At 46.0% G+C, this 27531-nt stretch overlaps 2 protein-coding genes across 4 annotated transcripts in view; both read left to right on the forward strand.

Moving 5' to 3' along the window:
• Positions 1 to 27531, forward strand: part of IL17RE (interleukin 17 receptor E) — a 46911-nt gene that overhangs the window by 18678 nt on the left and 702 nt on the right. The window contains exons 1-17 of one of the 3 annotated variants that reach the window (XM_042910481.1): positions 15713 to 16116; positions 16865 to 17036; positions 17380 to 17395; positions 17965 to 18087; positions 18721 to 18818; positions 19066 to 19225; positions 19320 to 19459; positions 20332 to 20400; positions 21292 to 21358; positions 22561 to 22736; positions 22818 to 22865; positions 22948 to 22993; positions 23163 to 23311; positions 25280 to 25348; positions 25845 to 25896; positions 25980 to 26078; positions 26591 to 27166. In XM_042910481.1, the coding sequence (XP_042766415.1) occupies positions 16908 to 17036; positions 17380 to 17395; positions 17965 to 18087; positions 18721 to 18818; positions 19066 to 19225; positions 19320 to 19459; positions 20332 to 20400; positions 21292 to 21358; positions 22561 to 22736; positions 22818 to 22865; positions 22948 to 22993; positions 23163 to 23311; positions 25280 to 25348; positions 25845 to 25896; positions 25980 to 26078; positions 26591 to 27166 (2017 nt within the window). In that variant the 5' untranslated portion in view covers positions 15713 to 16116; positions 16865 to 16907. Of the gene's footprint in view, positions 1 to 15712; positions 16117 to 16864; positions 17037 to 17379; positions 17396 to 17964; positions 18088 to 18592; positions 18819 to 19065; positions 19226 to 19319; positions 19460 to 20331; positions 20401 to 21291; positions 21359 to 22560; positions 22737 to 22817; positions 22866 to 22947; positions 22994 to 23162; positions 23312 to 25279; positions 25349 to 25844; positions 25897 to 25979; positions 26079 to 26590; positions 27167 to 27531 lie in introns of those variants that run through there. The other 2 variants (XM_042910476.1, XM_042910487.1) reach the window with 2 other exon arrangements.
• Positions 8168 to 11184, forward strand: JAGN1 (jagunal homolog 1). The gene is made up of 2 exons (XM_042910617.1): positions 8168 to 8384; positions 10233 to 11184. The coding sequence occupies exons 1-2, from the start codon at positions 8296 to 8298 to the stop codon at positions 10693 to 10695; spliced, it is 552 nt and encodes a 183-aa protein (XP_042766551.1). The 5' UTR covers positions 8168 to 8295; the 3' UTR covers positions 10696 to 11184.

The raw sequence follows: 27531 nt of genomic DNA on the forward strand, positions 1-27531 counted from the left end.
AGAAACTGCACTTCTAACAGATTCCCAGGTGATCTTGAGTGTGTGACTCCTCAGGAACCCCACTCTGAGAACTAGAGGTCTAGCATTAGTTGTGTGATGTAACTCTTCTAAGCTTCAGTTGGATCTGATAAATGGGAATTAAAGATAGCTCCTGGGGTGCCTGGGTGGCTCAGTCAGTTAAGTGACCTACTCTTTTTTTTTTTTTTTTAACGTTTATTTATTTTTGAGACAGAGAGAGACAGAGCATGAACGGGGGAGGGGCAGAGAGAGAGGGAGACACAGAATCGGAAGCAGGCTCCAGGCTCTAAGCCATCAGCCCAGAGCCCGACGCGGGGCTCGAACTCACGGACCGCGAGATCGTGACCCAGGCTGAAGTCGGACGCTTAACCGACTGAGCCACCCAGGAGCCCAAGTGACCTACTCTTGATCTGGGCTCAGGTCATGATCTCATGGTTCATGAGTTTGAGCCCCGTGTCAGGCTCCTCACTGACATCATGGAGCCTGCTTGGGATTCTCTCTCTCCCTCTCTCTCTCTCTGCCCCTCCCCTTCTCACACATATACTCACTCTCTCTCTCAAAATAAATTAAAAAAACTTAAACTTAGTGCATCCTTCAGGCTCAATAAATCATCATCATTATTATTATTATTATCTAAATCCTTTCCTGGAGGAGCTCCCAGACAGCCATCAGTAATTCATTCGTTCATTTAGCAAATATTTATTAGGCACTTACTATGTGCCAGTCCTCCCAGGAGCTGAGAATACAGCAAGGAAGAAGATAGTCTTGTCCCATGCTTCAAGGAGTGGACATTCCCAGGGTCTAGGGGCACTCAGACCATGTATGAATATGCAAAATAAACAGAAGAATTTCAGATAATGATGTTCAACAAAGTGGTATGATAACAAATGGCTGGCAAGTTACATTGGTCTCTGGGTATAGGCAAAGCCTCAGAGGAGGTGAACTTCAAGCTAAATCCTACCGCTAAGAACCAATCTGTTTGAAGTCCTGGTGGAACATTCGAGGCAAAGGAAACATCAGTGTAAAGGATTTGCAAAGGGAATGAGCAGGGTGAGGAGACAGGAGCATGGGTCACTAAACTTTAAGGCAGTCCAAGAGTCGGGGTGCCTGGATGGGCTCACTAGGTTAAGCATCTGACTTCAGCTCAGGTCGTGATCTTTCTTTTTTTTAATAATTTATTTATTTTTTAATTTACATCCAAGTTAGTTAGAATATAGTGCAACAATGCTTTCAGGAATAGATTCCTTAATTCCCCTTACCCATTTAGCCCATCTCCCCAACTACAACCCCTCCAGCAAACCTCTGTTTGTTCTCTATATTTAAGAGTCTCTTATGTTTTGTCCCTCTCCCTGTTTTTATATTATTTTTGCTTTCTTCCCTTATATTCATCTATTTTGTATCTTAAATTTCAGGTCATGATCTTATGTTTCATGAATTTGAGCCCCACATCGGGCTCACTGCCATCAGCACAGAGTCCACTTGAGATCCTCTGTCTCCCTCTTTCTGTAGCCCTCCCCACCACTATCTCTCCACACTGCCCCCCACCCTGGCTCAAAAATAAATGTTAAAAAAAAAAAAAGACAGTCCAAGAGTCGGAAGAAAAGTACAAACAGTAGTTTGTACTGGGAAATGGATTGGGCCCCTCCTTTGGATATTCATACCTCAAACATTTATTGAATGTCTAACATGTGATGAGTTGTCCCATGGTAGGCCAATGGATGACTCAGAAGCAGTCTGGCCCTGATGAATCCCTGTGTATCATGGAAAGCAGACACAGATAAGAAAAAGATAACCACAGGGGCACCTGGGTGGCTTAGTCAGTTGAGCTTCCGACTTCGGCTCAGGCCATGATCTCATGGTTCACGAGTTCAAGCCCCACATTGGGTTCTGTGCTGACAGCTCAGAGCCTGGAGCCTGCTTCAGATTCTGTCTCTCCCTCTTTCTCTGCCCCTGCCCCGCTCACACTCTGGCTCTCTCTCTCCCTCTCTCTCTCAAAAAATGAATAAATGTTAAAAAAATTTTTTTAAAGAAAAAGATAGCCACAAGGTAAAGCCCAAGAGCATCTGCCTTAAGGTGGAGGATGGCTCCATGGACCTGAGAATTCTTCACAGTGCTCAGGAGAAGAGGATGGTTTGGAGCCCGTTGGCATTTATTTATTCAACAAGCATTTTCTTGAGCATTTATACTAAGCCAAGCACTATGGGCTGCTGGGGACACAGATGACTCAGTTCTTATCTCTGTCTGGGGAGCTTACATTCCAGTGGGAGAGGCAAATATCTGAGCAGTTCTTAAACTCTGAAGTGCCTAGAAATCATTTGCGATGCCTTGGAGTGGAGAAGGACTGTATCTATGACTCAAAACTGAGAAGTCATTAAAGATTATGCATTCAACTACATTTAAAAAGTATTCTGCATGTTCAACTTGTCATACCTGAGCAGAGTCAAAAGACATAAAAAAAGAAAGCTATATCGCAACTAATATAGGCAAGATGCTGATCTCCTCTCTCTCTCTTTCTCTCCTTCCTCATCTATCTATATATAAACTAAGACCAAAAACACGGTAGAAAAATGGGCAAAAGATATGAACGTAGTTTAGGGAAATGAAATACAAATGACCTTTAAACATATGAAAAGACATTTTAATCCCACGTATAGAATTAAAAAAATAAATAAATAGAAATACAACACAAAAGTACTCAGAGATGCGATTCTTCACCCATCAGACTAGCAAATGTTGGCAAAGCTGTGGGGAAGCAAGGAGTCAGACAGATTCACACATTGTTGGTGAGAATGTAATTGGTCTAACTCCTATGGGAGGCAATATGGTCAGATCTATCAAAATTACAGTCACCATATATTCTTTGACCCAGCAATAACACTTCTGGGATTCCAGATCTACTATAGATCTACTTGCCCATGAGTGAAATGTGCATAAGGTTATTAACTGAAGCTGTTTGTAATAGAAAAATATTGGAAATGATACAAAAATCCTACAAGAGAGGCAGGTTAAATAAATTATCTTATATTCATATAATGGAATAACACTAGGAAGCTACAAAAAAAAAATAAGTGAGAATGATCTGGGGAAAATCTCCAAGATCTATTGTTGTTTTTTTTTTTTTAATTTGATCTATTTTTTTTTTAATTTTTAATGTTTGTTTATCTTTGAAAGAGAGAGAGAGACAGAGTGCAAGCAGGGGAGGGGCAGAAAGAGAGGGAGACAGAATCTAAGCGGGCTCCAGGCTCTGAGCTGTCAGCACAGAACACGATGTGAGGCTTGAACTCACTAATCACGAGATCGTGACCTGAGCCGAAGTCGGTCACTTAACTGACTGAGCTACCCAGGCGCCTTCCAAGATATATTATTAAGTGAAAATAAAAACCAAGGTCTTTCATAGTGTGTATAATACAGTGCCTCTGTATTTTAAAAAGGGTAAAATAAGAATATGACTTTACATTTGGTTGTATGTGCTTAAACTCTGGGAATACATACAGTAACTTTAAAATGAACACAAAGTGTTTCCTTTGTTGGGTAGAGTCAGGTGGATTGGGTTTAGACCTGGGATGTGGAGCAGAGTTGAGGGTAGGAGTTTTCACTGTTGTATGTGTTTTAAAAATTGGAGAACTTCATTTTGATACAATTTGCTTTCTTTGTAATCTTATATATTTTATTTTGTGCATTTAAAAACTTCATTTTGGGGGCGTCTGGGTGGCTCAGTTGGTTAAACGTTAAACGTCCTACTTCAGCTCAGGTCCTTATCTCACGGAGTTCAAGCTCCGCATCGGGCTCTGTGCTGATGTCTCAGAGCCTGGAGCCTGCTTCGGATTCTGTGCCTCCTTCTCTCTCTGCCCCTCCCCCAACTTGTGCTCTGTCTCTCAAAAATAAATAAATGTATAAAAAAAAATTTTAAACTTCATTCTGAGTAGGGATCCCCAGGCTTCCAAGGAAGACTGCTGCACAAAAGCAGTCACAAATCACTGATCTAAATGATCATGCTTTTCAATCATTGCCCTTCCCTTCTGACCATTTGTATACTTTTTAAGTTTATTTATTTATTTTGAGAGAAAGAGAGAGAGAACCATTGTGTGTATGTGGGGCAGGGGTGGGGTGGGGTGGGCAGAGAGATAGGAGGACAGAGGATCTGAACCAGGCTCTGTGCTGACAACAGAGAGCCTGATGTGGATCTTGAACCCATGAACCATGAGATCATGACCTGAGCCAAAGTCGGATGCTTAACCAACTAAACCATCCAGGTTTTTGTATTTTAAAATACAATACATTTATATTTTAAAATAACAGCTTTATTGAGATATAATTTCCATACCATAAAGTTTTCCCTTTTAACGTGTACAACTCGGGGCACCTGCATGACTCAGTCAGTGGAGCATCCAACTTTGGCTCAGGTCATGATTTCTGATTTATGAGTTCAAGCCCCACAGCGGGCTTGCTGCTGTCAGCGCACAGCCCGCTTCAGATCCTCTGTCCCCCACCCCCTGCTCCTCCCCCACTTGCACTCTTTCAAAAATAAATATTTTTTAAAAAGGTGTACAATTCAAAGGTTTTTAGTATATTCACAAAGTTGTCCAATGATCATTACTACATAATTCTAGAATATTGTTTATGTTTATTAAGTTTTGAGAGACAGAGCACACATGAGCAGGGGAAGGACAGACAGGGAAACAGAGGATCTGATGTGGGCTCTGTGCTGTCAGCAGAGAAACCAATGCAGGGCTCACACCCCTATGATTCTAGAATATTTTTATCACTCTCAAAAAGAAACTGCATACCTATTACAATTACTTCCTGTTTCCTTCTGTTAAGCACTACTTTACTTTTGGTCTTATGGCTTTGCCAATTCTGGATATTTCATATAAATGGGATCATACAATATGAGGTCTTTTATGACTAGTGTTTCACTGAGCATAATATTTTCAAGGTTCACCCATGTAGTAGAATGTATCCTTCTTCACTGCCAAATAACATTCCATTTATGAACACACTACATTTTTATCCATTCATCAGTTGTTGAACATAGGGTTGTTTCCACTTTTTGACTACTGTTAAGTAATGCTGCTATGAACATTTGTGTGCAAATTTTTGTGTGGATGTATGTTCTCACTTCTCATGGGTATATATCTGGAAATGGAATTGCTGGGCCATACGGTAACTCTATATTTAATTTTTTGAGGTACTGCCAAACTATTTTTCCAAAGTAGCTGTACCATTTTACATTCCTACCAGCAATATTTGAGGGTTCCAGTTCCTCCACATCCATGGCAACACTTGTTATTGTCTGTCTTTTTTTAGCCATCTTAGTGGGTGTGAAGTGGTATTTGATAGAGATTTGGAAATGCATTTCCCTAATGACTAATGGTGCCAACCATCTTTTCATGTGCTCATTGTGCATAAATTTATTTATATTGTTTGATTGCTAGACCACATAAATGCATTATCTAGTCAATATTTCACATTAAAAATAAAGAATCACAGGCCCAACTCTGAAGAATGATTTATTTGGGTAAGGGTAAGACCCAGAAATACATGTTTTTAATAAGAATCCCAGGTGATTCTATCACAGACGGTCCTAGACCAGGCTTAACAGACACTGCAACATACTGGGCAAGAACCATGGGAACTGATGTGGGAGCAGGTGATTTTTTCTGGAGTAATGAGATAGATTCTAAAGGGTCAGCAGGATTTCCATAGGGCAAGAAAAGACATTCTAGAGAGTATAGGGAGAGGGGACAGATACAGGCATAATTTACCTCATTGTGCTTTACTTTATTGTGCTTCACTTTACTGAACTTTGCAGATATTGCATTTTTCATAAATTGAAGGTTTGTGGCAACCCTGTGTTGAGCAACTCTATCAGCACCATTTTTCCAGCATCAATTGTTCACTTCATGTCTCTGGGTCACATTTTGTTAATTTTCACAATATTTCAAACTTTTTCATTATTATTATATTTGTTATGGTGATCTGTGATCAGTGATCTGTGATGTTACTATTATAATTGCTTGGGTGCACCATGAACCATGCCTATATAAGAAAGAGAACTTCACCAACAAGTGTGTGCGTTGTGACTGCTACACCAATTGGCCATTTCTCTCCCCATCTCCTTCCCTCTCCTCAGGCCTACCTATTTCCTGAGACATAGGAAGATTGAAATTAGACCAATAAGTAATCCTACAGTGGCCTCTGAGTGTTCAAGTGAAAGGAAGAATCACAAGTCTCTTACTTTAAATCAAAAGCGAAAAATGATTCAGCTTAGTGAGGAAGGCATGTTGAAAGTCAAGGTAAGCTGAAAGCTAGGCCTCTTGCACCAAACAGCCAAATTGTGAATGCAAAGGAAAAGTTCTTGGAGGAAAGTAAAAGTGCTACTCCAGTGAACACACGAATGATAAGAAAGTGAAACAGGCTTATTACTGATATAAAGTTTTAGTAGTCTAGATAAAAGATCAAACCAGCTACAACATTTCCTTAAGCCAAAGCCTAACTGAAAGCAAGGCCCTAATTCTCTTCAATTCTATGAAGGCTAAGACAGGTGTGGAAGCTTCAGAAGAAAAGTGTGAAGCTAGCAGAGGTTGGTTCATGAGGCTTAAGGAATCTCTGTAACATAAAAGTGCAAGGTAAAGCAGCAGGTAGAAGCTGCAGCAAGTTATCCAAAAGATCTAGTTGAGATAATTAATTAAGGTGGCTATGCTAAGCAACAGATTTTCAATGTAGATGAAACAGCTTTCTATTAGAAGAAGATGCCATCTAGGACTTTTATAGCTGGAGAGAAGTCAATGCCTGGCATCAAAGCTTCAAAGGACAGGCTGCGTCTCTTGTTAGGGGCTAATGCAGGTGGTGACTTTAAGTTGAAGTCAGTGCTCACTTACCATCCCAAAAGTTCCAGGACCTTTAAAAATTATACTGAATCTATTGACTGTGCTCTATAAATGGAACAACAAATCCTGGATGATAACATGGATGTTTGTAATGTGCTTTACTGAATATTTTAAGCTGGTTGAGACCTACTGCTCAGAAAAAAAATTCCTTTCAAAATATTACTACTCAGGGCGCCTGGGTGGATCAGTTGGTTGGATTTCTGATTCTTGGTTTCAGCTTAGGTCATAGGGATCAAACCCTGTGTCAAGCTCTGTTCTGTTAGTGAGAGACTGCTTGGGATTCTCTCTCTCCTTCCCCCCCACCCCACCCCCATGCTCACTCTCTCTCAAAATAAACATTTTTTTCTAAATGTTACTGCTCATTGACAATGCTCATTCAAGAACTCTGCTAGAGATGTATAAGGAGATAAATGTTTTCATGCCTGTTTCATCCATTCTGCAGCCCTTGGACTGAGTGGTCATTTCAACTTTCAAGTCTTACTATTTAAGAAACACAATTTTCTGGAGCATCTGGGTGGCTCAGCCTGTTAAGCATGCAACTTTGGCACAGGTCATGATGTCATGGTTTGTGAGATGGAGCCCTGCATCTGGCTCTCTGCTGTCTAGACAGAGCCTGCTTTAGATCCTCCCTCTCTCTCTGCCCCTCCCCGCTCATGCTCTCTCCAAAATAAACATTAAAAAAAGACACGATTTTCTTTTTCTTTCATAGCCTTCACATTTAAAAAAATACAATCTAGTTATCTTATAGTATATCCTTAAATTTAATCTATCATCTCTTCATGATTAGATTCAGATTAAGTATTTTTGCCAGAAAGATCACAGAAGTGATGCTGTGTTCTCAATGTAACAGGATGTCAGTTTGTCTTATTACTGTTCAAGTTAACTTTACTTGGTTAAGGGGTACACCCCAGGTTTTTCCACTATAAAGTTACCATTTTCTCTTTGCAATGATTAAGTAATCTATGTGTCAATGATGTGTGCTTTTGGGACAGTTTCAGAACCTTTTAAAGTATCATTTCCCCATCTGTGAAGTGGAGACAGCGCTGTCTTAAACTCATATTAGAGTTTAAAAAGTGAACGTGTTTGATAATCTAGAAGATACGGTGCAGAAAGATGGCAAAAAGATGCCTTCCGTGCCGCTTAACTGCTTCCGCACTCCAAAAGGGCAGAGTCAGGATCGGGCCTGGTCCAGAGAGCGTGCGCGTGCGCGAGGACGTGACCACAGAGTCGGTCCTCCTGAGACAGAGAGGCCGGAAGTTGTCCCCACAGAAACGCGCCGCTGTTAGGGTGGCGAGTGAAGGCTCTGGTAACCGGGTGTTTAGGGTTCTTGGCCCGGTAGTTGCGGCGAGGGTCGGTGTAAGGGGCTCCGGGATTTGGGGCGGGGATAATGGCATCTCGGGCAGGCCCGCGAGCGGCCGGTACCGACGGCAGCGACTTTCAGCACCGGGAGCGCGTCGCCATGCACTACCAGATGAGGTATGAAAGTGAGGTTGGAAGCACGGAGCCCTTCTCTCCAGCCGGAACCCGTAGGGCTTGGGAAGAGGTGCCGGCCGGCCTCGGGGTCTTACTTCCACCCCGCATCCCGCCAGTGCGCACCTGCCAAGTCCCCTCCTCCCATGTTGGCCTAGGGCCTGTCCCCAGTTTCGGGAAGCCCCACTGCTGCCATAAACGCCACCCCGTGATCTTCCCTTTGCCTTGGGAGGGTCCAGTCCCTACCCTCTAGGCTCCTGAGTCTTCCGACGCTGGCTCCTGTGACCTCGGAAACCCAATTTTTAATTGAACTTCAGTTTCCTTATCTGTGAAGGGAAAAGTAATCTATTTAGGTTTTGGTGAACAATTTAGTGAGCTAGTAATTCGTGTAGAGAGTCTGTCCAATACATGGTAGCTGTTGTATTTCGGGCCGTTTTGGGGAATGTGGACCATAGAGTCCACCCTTTACTTGCCTGGAATGAATTTTATGAACATTCCCCTGTAAGGGGTATTTCTACATTCGTTTATTCAACAAATCTTTATTGAGTTTCTACCCATCAGGCATTGTGCTAGGCACTGAGGATACAGTAATAAGCAAAAACAGATCTGGTCTTTGTATGCATGTTATACCTTCAACAAAAAAGTTTCTTTTAAAAAAGACAAAATTGGGGGCGCCTGGGTGGCTCAGTCGGTTAAGCGTCCGACTTCAGCTCAGGTCACGATCTCACGGTCCGTGAGTTCGAGCCCCGCGTCGGGCTCTGGGCTGATGGCTCAGAGCCTGGAGCCTACTTCCGATTCTGTGTCTCCCTCTCTCTCTGCCCCTGCCCTGTTCATGCTCTGTCTCTCTCTGCCTCAAAAATAAATAAACGTTAAAAAAAAAAAATTAAAAATAAAAAAGACAAAATTGGTCCCTGCCTTCATGGAGCACGAAGTCTACAGGTGACTGATTTTTTTACCTCTACCTCTCCACATTTTCTATAATGAATACTTTTAAAATAAAAACTTGGAAAAATTGATTTTCTTTGCTTAAATCCATCAAACTCTCCCAGAATGTTTTTCACATCCTTCCAGAGTTTTGAAGAATGACAAGCTTTTTGGACTTTACTTTCATTGTTAATCCTTGGACCCTGCCCAAGAGATATCACAACCCGAACCGGTGTTTTGATGACTGTTCAGAGCAGAAACTGCCCTCAGGGGTGTGAAGAGGACACATTTAGGACCTGAGAGAAGAATAAGAGAAATATGTGTGCTTCCTTTGGATATAAAATCTATTCTAGCTGGGGAAATAATGAGCAGCCTGAGTTGATTTCCTCACTGCCAGTATCTCCTTCTTCTAGGCTATATTCCTGTGGTGCAGTCAAAATCATCTCTCTGAATACACAGCTCTGAGTTACTCTTTTGCCTTTTATGTGACTCATAGTCTTTGCAACTTCATATCCTGCTACTCCCCTTCCCACTGCAAAGTATTCCTGCTGCACCACCTGCTTTCCTGGAACACAGTGCTAATGTCTTTTTGCCTGCATGCTATTACCTCTTAATGGTATGTGCAGCTCCACCCACCCTTCAGAGCTCAAATATCACTCTCCTCCAGCGCCCCTTCTCAGACATCCCATCCTAAGCTGAACTGATTACTCCTTCCTGTGATCTCATATATCTTGCAATATATATTTACTAGACCTCTTCCACTTCATTTTCCTATTATTTTTTCTTTTGTTCCTGTCCCCCAAGCCTCCAGGCAGGGGCTGTATCTTATTCATGTTTGTATCCCAGTGTTCCGTTATAGTTGCCTAGCATATAGTTGGTGGTCAGAAAATTTTGAATGAAAGGTACTTCTTCCTCTGCTCTACCCCACAGTGTGACCCTCAAGTATGAAATCAAGAAGCTGATCTACGTGCATCTGGTCATATGGCTGCTGCTGGTTGCCAAGATGAGTGTGGGACACCTGAGGCTATTGTCGCATGACCAGGTGGCCATGCCCTATCAGTGGGAATATCCGTATTTGCTGAGCATTGTGCCCTCTCTCTTGGGCCTCTTCTCCTTCCCTCGAAACAACATTAGCTACCTGGTGCTCTCCATGATCAGCATGGGGCTCTTTTCCATAGCTCCTCTCATTTATGGCAGCATGGAGATGTTCCCCGCTGCACAGCAGCTCTACCGCCATGGAAAGGCTTACCGCTTCCTCTTTGGTTTTTCTGCCGTCTCTGTCATGTACCTGGTGTTGGTGCTGGCAGTCCAAGTGCATGCCTGGCAGTTATACTACAGCAAGAAGCTCCTAGACTCTTGGTTCACCAGCACACAGGAGAAGAAGCGTAAATGAAGCCTGCCTGATGGACTGCTCTGTGGGGTTGAAGCCTGGGCCTCCCATTGAGTGGAGTGAGAAGTAGAGGAGCTGCTCTGAAATCTTTGGTGATATTGGCAGCTGTGATGTTGGCAGCTAGTGCAAACGCTCTAGCGTTCTAGTCCACGTTCTGGAAAGCCCCTCCTGTTGCCATCAGCTAAGGTGGCAAAACTATATTTAACTTATTCCTGGTTGGCTGGAACTGGGTGATCAACAACTGTAGAACAAACTTGTTGAAGTTGAAGCCCTTCTGGGGTTTTCTTTAAGACCGAGCCTCATTCTTGCCTCTTGGTCATTCTCTCCACTTTCATCAATTACCCCTTAGCCACCAAGACTGAAGGAGATAGGGAATAAATCAAATTCTACTTCAATCTATAGGTTGTGGGGCAGGAAACATTTGCGAGGCTCCCCCTGCAGGCTGTGGCATTTTAATGAAAAGAACTTCAATAAAGTTAGAACTGCCTTGTCCACCCTGTGCCTTGTGTTGGGATTTGACAGAGTGTGAAAGGTATGTTGCTTGAGTGGCCTTAGGCCCTAGGAGGTAGGTAGTTTCCTGAGAAACCTGGAAGTAGCCATAGAGAAGTGAAGTGGCATAGGGAACATAAGTCATAGTAGCAGCCCTGCAACTGATTACCAGAAACTACCATGGGCCGTACATTTAATCTCTCCACCTATAAAATGGTCCAGTCTCATTTATCCTGCTTGGGTTATGGGTTCTTTTGGTTGGATATTCGTGTTTATCATTCACTGTTAACAGATCGTCAGTTATGTGTCTAATAATATATTATGGCATCCAAAAGATTTTTAAAGTATCCCTGCATGTAAGGGAGCTTGCAATCTGGGTGAAGCATGATATACATGTGAAACAACTAATGAGCACGGGATCTGATGGCATGGAACAGATAAGTTAAAAATGGAAATGGGAAAGAGACCTGTGAACTAAAGGCTCTTTTCACACCTAAAAGTCTGACATACAGTAAATATTTATTGCAGGAAAGATGTGTGTCCCTTTGTTCTTGTCCACTTGACTTTATTATTGTCTCTGGATGATATTCAGGTCTCTAATGGCAGATCTCTGCCCTCTCCAGCGTTCTAGTCATCTTTTTAACTCATTCTTTTATTCCATAAACATTAGGTATACACTCTCTCACTCTTAGATACTGGTAGTACTTCTGCAAAAGCTTTTTCTCTACATGTTCTGATTGTCATCTCAAACTCAGTGTGTACCAAACTTAGCTCCTTGTCTTCCACCTCATACCCACACCTCTTCCTGCATCCCTGTGGTGCAAGCAAGTACACCAAGAGCACAGCTCTAGATCATCATCAAGTCTACAATGTGCCACTATTTTTTGAACAATCAAAATACTTCCATCTTTTGACATTCCCAAGATGTGATTCCAGTGTACCAGTCTTGCATTATCTCCCAATACTCTCACGCAGTCTTTCTTGGTCAGTACAACCTCATGAGTCCTCATAATTGCTTTCATGTTTTCCCAGTTTGCTTAAATATTTCCCCTTTATACCTTCATATGCCTTTATTGCCTATCCTTCAAGATTCAGTTTATGTGGTAATTCTGGAGCCTTCTGGTTGCTTCAATTTGAGGAGTAAAGGGTTCTTTCTTTGAATCCACATGGCATTTTTATTTTACCTCTTATTGACAGAATTACTTGTTTACATGTCTTTTCCTCACCCCTTGCTCAGTACCTGACACATAGTGTGTACTCTGTTGAATGAAGTAACTTGACCTACTATAGAATGAAGTCAGGATGTATTGCATAGAGGAAAAAATTAGACTGCGGCAGGAGTAGAATTTGGAGAGTGAAGGAAAGCAGATGGAAATGTGTGGGTAATGGAATTATGTACATCAGGCACAAATTGATTATTTTCAAAGAATTGGGATGCAAATAAAAACTTTGAAAACTTTCAAAAATAAATAATGTTAAAATTTTCTCTGATTATTGGAATGATATTTTATAGTCTTAGAGTGCTTTTGAAGACCTATTATGGAAATAGCTGTGAATGGGGGAAAAAGCCATTTGTTTTATTTTTGTTTTCTGCTTGTTGGGTTATTGGGAATCTGCTTTTCCAGTCATTTTTTTTTCCTGCCTCAAGGTTGTAGCATTCCCCAAAGCAAACAAGATCCCCTTTGAAAGAGATCTTGAGTTAATGGGAAGAACACTATATTGGATGGTGGAAGATGGGTTCAAGTACCAGCACACCTAGTCCTATGGCTAGGATCGACACTGCATATTTCACAGGATTGTTTTGAAGACGAATGAAGTATTATGAAGATGTTTTGTGAACTATGTAACAGTATATAAATGTAAGGAATGGTAATTCCCTAATGTTTGCACATCTAGAATATAGGCATTGGAGGGACCCTTAGCATCTGGTCCATGAGAAAGGCAGTGTGGTGTAGTGGAGTGAACAGTTTCTGATATTAGATTGACTTAGGTTGGAATTCTACCTTTTGCCTTGAGCAAGATACTTGAGTCTCTGATTTTGATCTGACACGTGGGAATCATAGTAGCTACCGGGATTGTGAGGATTAAATAAAATACATAGCAGGTGCTTAATAAATATCCAGATCCCTTTCCTTGAAGAGCATTGTTAACTTCCCTTTCTCACACTGGGGGTCCCTACCTCCTCTGTTAGGCGTAATTTCTTGCCTTGGAATTCTAGAGGTTGATCCCTTCTGGAACAGCAGAAATGAGGAAGGGACACTTGTCCACTCTTGGTTTACATTTGTCTAATGGGTTGGCCCCTCTTGTCCAAGGTGTCCTAACAGTAGTAGGCACAGTTGCCCCAACAGACTTTAAGAATCAGCCATTACAGAAAGAGCCTGGAGGTGCTGCTGCATGGTCTGACCAGAGTCCATATAAGAGTAAGGCTCAAGAAAAACAGCTGTCCACGGCCCCCACAGTGTACTCTGTCTCTGAGCATGTTCATGGGCCTGCCAAGACTTCCTCAGCTGCTGGCTTGGTCCCCAAGTAAAGGTTATTAGAGCATGAAGTCTGGGGTCCGCTCCTTCAGACACAAACCACAGATGAGGCAGGCTCAGCCATCTTGCAAGAGGACAGGGCCTCTGTGCTACAGTTGGCTTTTACTCTAGTTGGCTACCTCTTATTTCCAGCCGGTTACTCCTGTGTTGACACTTGCCAAACAATCTCTGCTCATCTGGAAGTCTGACCACTAATTCACTGTCATAAGACCTGTTCTTTCCAAATCCTTCCTTCACATTGTTAACCCTACTAACTACATCACATTGCTAAATCTAGTATTTCCATGGACCATAGGGCCCAGAAACCCTCTGACTTCCCACAGATCTCCCCAAGCAGTGTGTTCTGGCAGAAAGAGCCAGAAAGATAGGGTGGTGAGTCCCAGCTCTCCATTTTTGTATTTGGGCAAATTACTTAATCTTCCTAGTGTTTTCCAGTCGGTAAAATGGTTTAATAAGACTGACCTCAAGGCTTGTAGTACTCATAAAATGAGATATGGCCCAGAGCCTGATAGTAAGAGTTTAGCAAATCTTGAACTGATTCCCTACTCTTTCCCAGGATGTGTTGGAACTCACCTTCTGTGCTTTTGACTTTAAATCATTTTTGGAACACTCTTCAGTCAGTAGGCAAACTAGCAGACAATAAATAAAACACACCTTCTTTTCTCTCTTCTATCTTTCTTACTCATCTTTATTCTTTTTCCTTTTCTAGGTGCTCGTGTTCTTCCCTTTCTATTCTTTTTTCCCTTTGTATGTGTGAATGTGGGTCCTTTTGTTTCTTTTCTGCTTCTCCTACCATACTTCAGCCAGGGTCAGGGAGAAATTAAGGAAATATTTTCACTGTGACAGAGCAGAAGATATAAGAGGTTAAGAAAGAAAAGTATTCTAGAATAGAACCAAGTCTCTTACTTTATGCCCTTAGCGTTAGAAATTGCATTAGTTATGTAGATCTAAACCACTTTGGTTTTGGTAAATATTGAGGGGGAAAACTACTTAACCTATCCTTAGTATGGCCAGACCACATTTTTCTTCCTTCATATCTTAACTAATCGGATTTTTAAATTTATTTTTGTTTAAATATTATTTTGTTGTTTATTTTTGAGAGGGCGCAAGTGGGGGAGGGGCAGAGAGAGAGGGAGACAGAATCTGAAGCAAGCTCCAGGCTCCGAGATGTCAGCACAGAGCCCAACAAGGGACTCAAATTCTTGAACTGTGAGATCATGACCTGAGCCGAAGTTGGATGCTTAACCAACTGAGCCACCCAGGTGCCCCTTAACTAATCTGTTTTTGCAGTGATCGGCTCCAAGGCCAAAAAACAGATCCTTGCCATGCAAACTCTTTTAGGTTCCCAGGAGCAGAGGGAGATGAGGCAGTGGGAAGAGAGACTACAGGATGGTAGAAAATGAGATGAACTGTGGGAGGCTGGCAGAATTGGAGCTCCCTTATGAAGTGTTCTCTCTCTTTTTTTTTAATTCTTTTTACTGTTTATTTTTGAGAGAGAGAGAGAGACAGAGTGTGAGCAGGGGAGGGACAGAGAGAGAGGGAGACACAGAATCGGAAACAGGCTCCAGGCGCTGAGCTGTCAGCACAGAGCCCGACACAGGGCTTGAACCCACAAACTGCGAGATCATGACCTGAGCCGAAGTCGGGTGCTTAACCGACTGAGCCACCCAGGCGCCCCTGAAATGTTTTTTATGAAATGAAAAGAATAATTATCACTTACCTCTCTCATAAAGTGATTAGGAGGATCAAATATGAAAGTGCTTGTGAAATGTGAAGCAGATAAATTGCTACTTAAATGTATCATTTATATTTATTCAACTACAAAACACCTATTTCTCTTTTTTTTTAAGTTTATTCATTTTTGAGAGAGAGAGAAAAAAAAACAAACAGGGGAGGGACAGAGAGAAAGGGAAAGAGAGAATCCCAAGCAGGCTCTGCACTTCGAGTGCAGAGCCTGACACAGGACTGGAACGCACAAAGGCAAGACTATGACCTGAGCCAAAATCAAGAGTCAACTGACTGAGCTGCCCAGGAACGCCCAAAGCACGTATTTCTTGACATCCACTGCTGTGCATTGGAGAACTTAACTAATAGGAAAGGGTCCTTATCTTCTGAGGAACTCAAAAGTTAGAGGGTATTTTTAGGATAATGAGTACAATGGGTCTTCAGACTGTGGACCTGAAGACTCAGAATTGGCCTAAAGAAGGTTATAGTCAGGCTACAATCTCAAGATGACTTAACCCTGTAGGTGTGCCCCAAACTTGCTTTCTATGTGTGTCACCAAAATGAGGACTAAAGCAGTTCAAATGCTCCATGAGCAGGAGGAAGCTGTGGGATGATAGGGAGGGTCCCCACAAAGCCTGGAGCCTCGTCAGCATCAGAAACCACAGAAAACCAGGTCAGTGCATGGGGCCTGCTCCCTCAGCTCCAGGGCTCAGCTATGAGTTCTGGGGCTTCCTGAACAGACAGTACTGATTAGAGGATCCTTGAAGCTGGAGGTCCCTTTGGCTTGGAGCCCTTTGCCCAGAAGAGCTGGGTGGAGAGAGGAAGCTAGGCTATAGTCCTGAGGGTCACCCAGGTAGGGAGCAGGAGGAGTATGGGAGCATGTGCGATTTATATGCATCCTGTAATGACTTTTTGTTGTTCTGTTCAACTCTAAGTGGTGCCTTGGTCACCATTGTCTCCAGGCCCCATTGCAGAACAGTGCTTAATAGCTCTATTAATTCTCTAAGTGAGGGGATGTAGCATGTCTCCAAGGAAGCTCCCAAGTCCAAGAGCGGTAGTGGGCGGGTGTTGCGGCAGTAGGAGGGGTTAAGAAATAGGTACAGCCCTCCATCCTCCTAACCCTGTGCTGGCCTCTTTCCTGTTATTTCTCTGCATGAGCAGGAGCCCCTTGCCCTCCAGGTGGGGGCAGTAGGATTTGGGGCAGGGGGCGGGGGGGGGGGGGGGGGGGGGGGGCGGCGTGAGCAAGCGTCCCTCAGTCCCTCCGCTAGGGGAAGGAATGTGGCCTGGCTGGCTGGTTAGGATCTAGGATCGAGGAGGAGCTTTGGGGCAGGGCGGGGCAGTGGCAGGCTGGCAGGCTGAGGCGAGGGCTCCTGCTCCCTGCACTCTCTGCTACTGAACAACAAGTCCCTGCCATCCTTCAGGCTGTGCAGCCATGTTCTGGGGGCTCTGACCCCACGGAAGTCCATGGGGAGCCCCAGACTGGCGGCCCTGCTCCTGCCTCTCCTGCTGCTCATTGGCCTCTCTGCCTCCTCTGGGATTGGCTGCCCCTATCTTCTGCACTGGAGCACCCACTGTCTGCTGGCCTCCCACATGGTAAGATACCCCCACTGCCCAGTGGGGACAGCTGCCTGCCACAGGCTGGTAAAGGTCCCCACTCTTCGGTCTGTCCTCTCCTGCCTCCCAAGTCCCTGTGCCCTGGTGACAGCCCCATTGTGTCGTTTATATGGTCTCAAAGGGGTAGCCAAGGTTCTGGTGTGCTGAGGGCCTGGGCAGGGTTGAGCTAGAAAGAAAAGAGCTAGAGTGGATGGGCTATTAGCTTATGGACCTTAGAATTAGGTGATTTGAACCAAAGACCCCAGGGAGAATGCCCCCCATGGGAATCTCTACTAATAATTCTTCTCTCTTTTCTTACCCTTACTGGGCCCTGTGCCTTCAGGAAGACGCACTCACTGGTGAGTCTCATTCCCTGCCCTGATTCTCTTCTTTGCCCCTTTTGTTCCAGATCCCTAATGAGCTAGTCATTTTTGTTCCCAAATTGGGAAGTAGCATAACAAGGAAAAATCACGGGGTTTAGAATCAAGACAAGCCTGGATTTGCATTGCAGTTCCACCACATACTCCACATGTGGCTGCAAGCAGTGCCCTTAGTCCCTCTGACTCTCCATTTCTGAGGGGTAGAGCAGTGCGGTAGAAATGATGGTACCATGAAAACTGTTGCCCCTGGGCTGAGGGGAGGATTAAATGAGAGACAGGATAATCTCTCTCCCTTAATTGACCCTCATTCCTGTCGGAGATACAACACTCCTTCATATCTTATGGTACATTCTGGTTTACAAATCATTTTCCCACATATTATCTTACTTGATCTTGACAACAGTCCTACTTTATGAATGAGGAAGCTGAGGCTTAGAGAGATCCGTCACTTGCTCAAAGCCACACATCTCAGTCTCAAGTGCAACTTGTCTGAGGCAAGAGGGACCTTCTTGGACCCTATCATTTGATTTTCTTATCATCCTTCCTAGGAGGGTCTGCTCATATTCCTTGCCATACCCAGTTGGCCCTTCCTGTGTCTCTAAAGTCCTGGTGTGCTCAGCTCTGGCTCCCCGCCTGCTATTTACACCTGCATCTGATGTCAAATCCTTCAGGTATGAGAAATAGCTCTTTGGGCCCTTCTCAGTGGAGATGGGAATTAGGAGCATTGACGGGGGGCAGGGGGCAGGGGTGCGGCAGTCTGAGGAAAGTGGGACTTATCATCCTAGAACAGATGTCTGTCCTATTGTCAACCTCAACAGAGACAGGTCATCCTAAAATAGCATAGCATGACTGATATTCATGGGTTCACTTTTATCATTTTGTGAAGGTGTTTCTCCTTTCCACTGGTACCAATTCTTGGCATTAAAATGTTTTAGTTCTGTGAGTTTCCTATTATTACCTTCTATTCACAAAGTAAGATCTTTCTTAATTCAAGTCTGTATTTTAATTGCCTAGCTTAGTGCCTGGCACATACTAAATGCCCAGACAGTGTTTAACAATTGGCAGCTTCTAATTTTTCACTGCTGTAAATAATGCTACAGTGGACATCTTTGCATATATATAGCTTTTTCTCTACCTAAGGAATTAATCCTTTTTTGACTATATCATAATTTTTAGGACTAAAGAAGCTTGATATCATTACCCTCCATGATCTCAAATGACTTCCTGCCTAACATCAGGCCACAGTTCCAGGTAGGGGAGGGGCAGTGAAGGGCTGGATAGCCAATGTGTCCTTTCCTGCGCAGACCTCCAGGGGGGCTGGATCCACTTCCTGGTGCAGAAATACAAAAAGTCATACAAGTTCCGGTTCTGTAGGAGACACAAGATGCCAGCATCTGCTCAGGTACTCCCCCTGCCAGTTCCAGCCCTGCCTTATACCCCACAGCCCTTTCCTTTCTGGCCTTTCATTTTGTTCTCTAGCCACATGAGAGATAGAGAACATGCTGATGAAGTAGACTATTCTGTCTGTTACACAGTTAGGGAAACTAAGGTCTAAAGGTTGAGCAACTTGCCTGTGGTACCCCAGGTTCCAGAAGCAGTAATAGAAGCCCGATTCCTGGCCTAAGGCCAACCCTGTTCTCTGCCTACAGAGGAAGCTGCTGAATAGCTGTTGCCTGTCTGAGAAGGGTCATCACATTGCTGTCCCCTTCCCAGACATCTCTCACAAGGGATCACGCTCTAAAAGGACCCAACCTTCATATGCAAAGGCAATGGAAGGTCTCCCCAGACCCAGCTCACAAAGGCATGGAGGTAGGCATGGGGTATGACCAGAGATGGGTGCAGCCAAGTAATGGTGACTGTGCTAAGGCCAAGAGACAAGACTACCAGTTCTCCTTCTCCCCAGGGCCCGAGTTCTCCTTTGAATTGCTGCCTGAGGCACGGGCTATTCGAGTGACCATTCCCCCGGGACCCGAGGTCAGTGTGCGTCTTTGTCACCAATGGGCACTAGAATGCGAGGAGCTGAGCAGTCCCTTCGAGGCCCAGGTATGGAGTGTTGTCTCCCTTTGAAAAACCAGATCACACAGCACTGCAGCAAAAAGGACCTCTCTGTTGTACACATGGGGAGACTGAGGCCCAGAGAGGGACAGTAATTGTTTATGACCTTACTACATTTCTGAAGTGCCTAACATTAAGCCTTCTTTGGATTAGACAGAAAATGCAGAAGGGAAAGGGCAGACAGAGAGACCTGGAGCAGCCATGAACGCCTAGCAGAGAAATGAATATGGCATTTATCCCCAGTGAGAAGACCGTTAATGAGATTCAGGTTGCACTAAGAAGGCTTTTCAATCCGCCCCGCCCCCCGCCAGGAAGTGGTCACATCTGTCTTGGTACCCTTCCATCTCCTTCCTTTTGTTGCTGCCCCTCAGAGAATGAGATGTTCCCCATTCACTCAACCTGGGCCCTGATACCCCACTTGAACCTCCAGTTGTGGATGCCCTTGTATGCACTTGGTATCATTTGCAGGGAATGAGGCTATACCTCTGATTCCCTCAGCTCTCTTCATTTATAAAAACAAAGATCATTTTAGATGCTGGCATTTAATTAATCAAGTTAATGCTTCTAGCACCTACCTGGCGTAGAGTAGGGTCTCTAGAAATGTATAATCCTTTCCCTATTTCCTCCCTTTCCCCACTCCATATATTGAGATACCCAGAGCAAATAGACTACAGAGCAGGGACCTCCCTTCTCCCTGAGAGGAAGTTTCTTGGTGAAAGAAATAACTCTCCTATAAGAAAAAAAATAACTCTCCTATAAGAGGACCTTGGCCAAGGTCCCAGCTTCCTGCTGCCCTTGTCCAGGGTGCCTAAACTCTTTCGGCAGGCACCTCTTCACTCCTTTTGCTGCTTTGTCAACAGAAAATTGTGTCTGGGGGCCATGCTGTAGACCTGCCTTATGAATTCTTTCTGCCGTGTCTGTGCATAGAGGTGAGCAGAGGAGAATGTATGGGTTGTCCATGGCTCCAGTCCTAGGACTCCTAGAGGCACAGTTGGTCAAGCATATCTCCAGTAAGTCAGGCCTTAAAAAGACTGGGTATTGATGAGATGCTTGGGAAGACTGCTACCAACTTGACTGTGAGCCACACACTGGGTCAGAGATGGAAGTGTCCTGGGACACTTTGGGGGGTGATCCCAACTTAGTCCTACCCAAACCCAGCTTTCCCTGGTTCAGACTGGCCTCATCCCACAGAGACAGAATACACGGTTGCCTTCACTGTGTGTTCTGAAGAGTCACAGTGGAGGCACATGTGGCCACTGCAAGGTTTCATGTGGCTCCAAAAGTCTTGTCCCCATAAGCTCTCCATAGCAGCTCTCCAATCCTTATGAAGCTGAGGTGCCTGGCGTTAAGACTTATTTGAACTAAACAGAAAATTCAGGGGACCTTGTTAACCAGGAGGAGACAAAAGGGAAGGTTCAGGCAGATACCTGAGGCAGAAAGCAACAGCCAGGGTGTTTGGGCAGTCCAGGGGAAGGGGTCCACACAGGGCACCGGACACCTTGGGAATCACTGAGGGCAGAAGCCAGGGAAGCCAAAAGTGGAGGAACATGGACCTCTCCTCTTTTTGGGGAGGATAGGTTCTGCTCTCCAGGGAGAAGAGGACTCAACCCCAGCCCCATACTTACTGGTCTTGCTCCTGTACTCTGGTCACACACCACTTACCCTTGCCCATACGCTGCCTTGCTTCCCCTCATCCATGCTCTGCCAGTTCAGGCAGCTTGCATCAGGGAAGGGTCAAGCCAGAATGAGTTTCAGATGTAAGTGATACAGGAAAAGCCATTCCTATGACCTTCCCTGACTGCTCTCCCCTGTCCCCGCAGGCATCCTACCTGCAAGAGGACACTGTGAGGTGCAAAAAATGCCCCTTCCAGAACTGGCCTGAAGCCTGTAAGTGCTGTACATATGCACTCTTGTGTATTCACAGCCTCTCTCTCTCTCTTACACACACACACACACACACACACACACACACACACACACACACTTTGCACCTATGCTGTGGAGGAAGTCCCAGAAGCCATGCAGGCACTTTCCGTGGAGTTGGTGGGGGAAAAGGGCTATCACATCTACCAATCAGCCTGCCAATATATCAGTATTGAACATTGTACTAGGCACTGTGAGAGGTTCAGAAATATGAGACCCAGCAGGTGGTGTTCTAAGAGGATGGACCAGAAATCTTGGGGTCACATCCCACTTATTCTTCTCTGAGTCTCAGTTTCTTCGTCAGTAAAGTAGTGATACCTTCCCTGCCTTACTTTCCAACTGTTGAGGAAATGAATGTTGAATTCAATATTTATGTGAAAGTGGTTGGTGATGTCTAAAATGCTGTATATATGTTATTATCCTAAAATTAAAGAGACAGGACCCTGAAACATAATAAATGAGAAGCACAAAGCAGCCTACAGTCCAAGCCATTGTTATAATTAAGGATTAGGCTGTAGATCATGAACTCAGGAAAGGGAGAATCCCATGCAGGCTGTCTGAGCAGAGAAGGTCTCTTATAGAAGATGACACCTGAGGTGGGCTCAGAAAATGGGAAGGATTTTATTTTTTTTAATGTTTATTTATTTTTAATAGAGAGAGAACAAGTGGGGGAGGTGCAAAGAGAGAGGGAGACAGAGGATTCGAAGCAGTCTCCATGCTGACAGCAGAGAGCTGAATGTAGGGCTTGAACTCACAAACCATGAGACCACAACTGAGCCAAAGTTGGATGCTCAACCAACTGATGCCCACCCAAGCAGGATCCCCATGGGCAGGATGTCAAAAGGAGAATAGGGAGGGGAACATTCCTGGTTCTAAGAGGAACCTAAGCAAAAATATATGGATTTTGAGTTTGGGAGCAGCAGGGAGCTGGCCAGAATGGAGGCACAGGAAGGAGAGGAGACAGTTTAAGTAGAAAAGGTCATAAAAAGTCTGGAGAAGGCGTGCTCATTTATTGGGTACCTAGACATTCCAGCAACTCTGCTGGCTGTCTTCAAAAAGTCATCCCCTGCTGCTCTGGGGATTGGGGTGCAAAGCGAGGCTGAGGCTGAAGCAGGGCCTAGGCCTCCCCAGGCCTCACTCTCTGCCCCTGCCTGCCGCCTACCCAGATGGCTCGGACTTCTGGAAGTCAGTGCACTTTACTGACTACAGCCAGCACAGTCAGATGGTCATGGCTCTAACACTCCGCTGCCCACTGAAGCTGGAGGCCTCCCTCTGCCAGAGGCAGGGCTGGCACACCCTCTGTGAAGACCTCCCCAATGCCACGGCTCGAGAGTCACAGGGGGTGAGACAGGCCTGCCCAGGACTCCCAGGACCCTGGGGCCCAGGGCTCTGCTCCCTGACTAACTCCCTTCTCCTACCACAGTGGTATGTTTTGGAGGGAGTAGACTTGCACCCCCAGCTCTGCTTCAAGGTACAAGCATGGGTGACAGGGGATGGGGAAGGGTATGGGTGGTGCCTAGAGCTTGCTGACTTGCCATTCTTGGATTTCTCAGTTCTCTTTTGGAAATAGCAGCCACGTTGAATGCCCCCGCGGGACTGGTGAGCCAATAAATGACCCTTTTGGGACCCCCTTCCACCACTTAACCCTTACCCAACTGTGACCAAGCCAGACTCTAGCCCTGCCCTGACTTCTCTATCAACCACAACCCAGCTCCAACCATTCCTACAAACAGAATGTCTTGTATTATGCTCTTTCCCACCCTGGCAGCCCCATCCTGGAATGTGAGCATGGATACCCAGGCCCAGCAGCTGGTCCTTCACTTCTCCTCGAGGATGCACGCCACCTTCAGTGCTGCCTGGAGCCATCCAGGCTTGGGGCAGGACAGCTTGGTGCCCCCTGTGTATAGCATTAGCCAGGTATGGCCTAGTAGCCAGGGTTTGTCCCTCACCCCCACCCAAGGTCGTGTTGCTAGGAGCACAGCAGGTGGAGGCAAGCAAATCTCTGACTTACATCATGTGATTATTTGTTTACTTGATCAGCCTTTGTTGGCTGGTTTCTCTGCCAGTCAGCAGGGTCTTTAATGGGGCAGTGTCTAATCCATTTAGTTTCTGAACTTACAGGGAATAAACAGAGGCAAGAGGCTGACCCTCTTACATCCAGCTGTCTTCTGACCCGGTCAGTCTGCCACATTTTATACCAATGCCCTCTCTGGAAACCCCTGTCCTCTTCCCCTGTGTTCCTGCTTGCCTCCACAAGGCACTTGGCAGAAGTTCCCTGACTGTCTTGGGAGACAGAGTCCCTGGAAGCTAAAGTCCTTTTTGCAGAATACTGTAAACCACTGACAGATTTAACTCTATTATGTGAACTGAGAACAGTTTGACTAGCAGACTTTCTTCTGTGGATCTAAAATAAAAACCATAATAAAATATATCCCCCAAACCATAGCACCAATCTGACTAAGCATGGTCAGCTTTTTCCAATTCTTTCTTAAATGCTCACTTGCAGCTTGGTTACTTGTTTTGAATTTTTTTTTTTTTTAACATTTATTTATTTTTGAGACAGAGAGAGACAGAGCATGAACGGGGGAGGGTCAGAGAGAGAGGGAGACACAGAATCGGAAGCAGGCTCCAGGCTCTGAGCCATCAGCCCAGAGCCCGACGCGGGGCTCGAACTCCCAGACTGTGAGATCGTGACCTGAGCTGAAGTCGGACGCTTAACCGACTGAGCCACCCAGGCGCCCCTGGTTACTTGTTTTGTATTCTATGAGGGCTCCCAGCAGACAGATGGTAGCAAATGTTTAAGATTTAACACCAAGCCATGCTTAAGATTTAAGACAAAGTCACATGGGATAACCTAAGATTGAGTGCTAAAGCCATGGACTCATCTCTCTCTGTGAGCTGGGGAAAGAGCACCTTCACTGAGTTCAGCCGTGGTTTGAGAGTCACTGTGTCAGCATCTGCTGACATCTGGCTGGAGAATGGGGTCTAGGACAGAGGTGGTACAGGGGTTGGAGGTGGAGAGAGTTTCCAAAAGATGGAGACTCTGGTCAATTCCCTAACCAACACCCAGAATGTAGAGTGGAGCCATACCCTGTCTGTAAACAGATGGCAATCAATTCTGTCCAGTTTAACATGTATTTATTACATCCCTTCTCTGTATCTACTCTGTATTAGACTCTGGGAGCTACAAGAAAAGTATTTTACACAGTCTCTGCCCCTAAGGAGTTCAGTACTAAATGAATACACACTACACTGTGGAAGATAGAGGGTGTTCACATGCACACTCACATGTGATGCTCTCAATAACCTGGTAAAATAAAGATTACTAGTCCTCATATATAAATGAAGAAACTGAGGGTCAGGGAGAGAGGTAACCTATCTCCATGCAAAGATCACACAGCTAGGAACCACAAAGGCAAGAGTTAAGCCTGACTTTTTAAAATTGTGGTCTTCTGACTTCACAACTTAGGTTCTCTCCCATGAACAAGCCATCCCCTCAGACATGTGGGACAGAGAAGGGAGGCAGGGTATAATTAGCCTCCTTGGTTTGTGAGCTTCTGGAGGACAGAGATGACATCTGTGTCTTCTTTCCTCAGGGCTTGACACAGAGTAGGCACCCATAGTATGTTTGTTGATGAATGCCTGATCGCCTGATTAATATGTATCTGTTCAGTGGTTCAGATCCAGGAATGATCACAGAAGGATCTGAGAATGAAGCAGGGGGAAGACTTTTTTGTCAGCAGTGGCACTTGGCTTTAAGCCTGGGTAGGATTTGGGTGGGGGTAGAGGGGAGTAGAAAGGAGGAAGAGCATGGGCTAAGACTCAGACTGGACAGAACCAGATGTGACTCTATGGGGATAGTCATTCTGTTCTTTGTTCCCACAGACTCAGGGGTCAAGCCCAGTGACGCTAGACCTTATCATTCCCTTCCTGAAGCCAGGGAGCTGTGTCCTGGTAAGGAATCTTACCCTCACTCTGCACATTCCCCCTTAGCATCTACTCTTCAGGGGGCACATGGGGCAAATGCAGTCTGCAAAAATGTTTGGTTTGGCCAACATGGTGTTTGAAATTGGAATTAGTTGCCACCATTTAAATATTGGAGAGTTCATATTTTAAAAAGCTGATTTCTGGCTTCTCCTCGAAAATCAGAAAACCTGGTACTGTGTCCACATTCAGGCATGGTGACAATGGGCTTGAGCTCAGTGGCATCTGATTACTTCATTCAGGGCCTGTGCCCTCCGGGTCCTCATGGACACCCTGGCCAACTTTGAGTTTATTTTTTGAGTTTGCCACTCTTGACCTGTTGTGTGCCCAGCCAGGGCTGGACCAAACACACCCTGTGCTGGAGAAATTCCCTATCCAGGGGAACTCCCCTTCTGTCCCCATTCAACTTCCCCTGGGAGGAGGGGCCACCCTGGCTTACAGGGATGGGGGGGCTCTGTGCCTTCAGGTGTGGAGGTCAGATGTTCAATTTTCCTGGAAGCACCTTTTGTGTCCGGATGGTGAGTTCTTGGGAGAGTGGGGTGGGGTAAGAAGGAGGATGGGCACTGAGGACCCTGGCTTGGCCTCACGCTGCTTGACTCAGTCTCTCATAGACACCTGGGGCTCTTGATCCTGGCACTGCTGGCACTCACCACCCTCTCGGGCATTGTTCTGGTCCTCACTCGCCGGCGCCCACTGTCAGGTAAGTACACTCGGGGGTAACCTGAGGATTCAGATCTGCACAACGTCTAGGCTGGTTGCCCCCCACCCTTCCCCTGCTTAGACTCCCTTCTCGGATAGTCAGGTTCGTGCTGCTGCACCAAGCTCTCTGCTACCCAGGGTGGGGAGCCTCAGGCCCCCTAGTGGTCAGGAATGGTTAAGGCAGAACAAAGGTCCCTCTGTGCAGGTGGTTACTGTTAAGAGTCTCTGCGCACGAGACTATTGGGGCGGAAATCCAGCTTGCTCTGCACCTGCCAAACCTGGCACCTAGACTTGGCCCCTTCTAGGGAGCTTTCATCTTATTAGCCCAAAGGCACAGTATAGGCTAAAGTTGCCTTGGGTACCCATCCACAGCGTAGATAAGGAACTAGGTTCCTACATCATACTAGTTCCTAGGCACCCTATGATGTAGCCCCAAGGCGGGGAGTGGGGGAGGGGAAGTGCTGGGGTGTCTCTTACCCCCCCCCCACCTTGTTCATCTGCTCCCGCCCCCAGGCCCGAGCCACGCGCGGCCGGTGTTGCTGCTGCACGCGGCGGAGTCAGAGGCGCAGCTGCGCCTGGTGGGAGCACTGGCTGAACTGCTTCGGGCAGCGCTGGGCGGCGGGTGCGACGTGATCGTGGACCTGTGGGAGGCTACGCGCGTAGCGCGCGTGGGCCCGCTGCCGTGGCTGTGGGCGGCGCGGGCGCGCGTGGCGCAGGAGCAGGGCATCGTGCTGCTGCTGTGGAGCAGAGCCGACCCCAGTCTGGCCGGTGGTCCGGATCCCGGCGCAGCGCCCCTGCGCGCCCTGCTCCGCGCGGCCCCGCGCCCGCTGCTGCTGCTCGCTTACTTCAGTCGCCTCTGTGCCAAGGGCGACATTCCCCCGCCACTGCGCGCCCTGCCACGCTACCGCCTGCTGCGCGACCTGCCGCGGCTGCTGCAGGCGTTAGATGCGCTACCTTCCACCGAAGCCGCCAGCTGGGGCCGCCTCGGGGCTCGTCCGTGCCTGCAGGGTCGCCTGGAGCTGTGCCGACGGCTGGAACGGGAGGCCGCCAAATTTTGCCAACTGAGGCTGAGCAGAGACAGGCCTAGGGGTACTGGCTGGAACCCCTGAATGAGCCTTCTACCCTTGAATCCTTGGGGTGCCACCTCGGGACTACTGGCCAAAAATCCTTACGCTGTCTGCCAACCTGGGAGCAGAGCACCTCCCTCACTGTCCCAGCCCCTTCCCCACGTGTGCCTGGCTTCTTCCTTAGGATTACCCTTTCAGAACCAGCAGGGAGAGTTGGTCTTTACTGAGGGCTCCACCGACCCCAGTCCTGTGGGGGTGGGGGAATCTTCCCACTTCTCTTCAAAATTCCGGAAAGAGTATTTTGCACATGAACCAGTCCAGGCTGGAGAGGCTGTGGGACAGGGATAGAGGAGGCAGGAGCTATGGCAGTTCTGAGTGAGGGGTGAC

This window comes from Panthera leo, chromosome A2 (genome assembly GCF_018350215.1).
Source record: "Panthera leo isolate Ple1 chromosome A2, P.leo_Ple1_pat1.1, whole genome shotgun sequence".
Lineage (NCBI taxonomy): Eukaryota > Metazoa > Chordata > Mammalia > Carnivora > Felidae > Panthera > Panthera leo.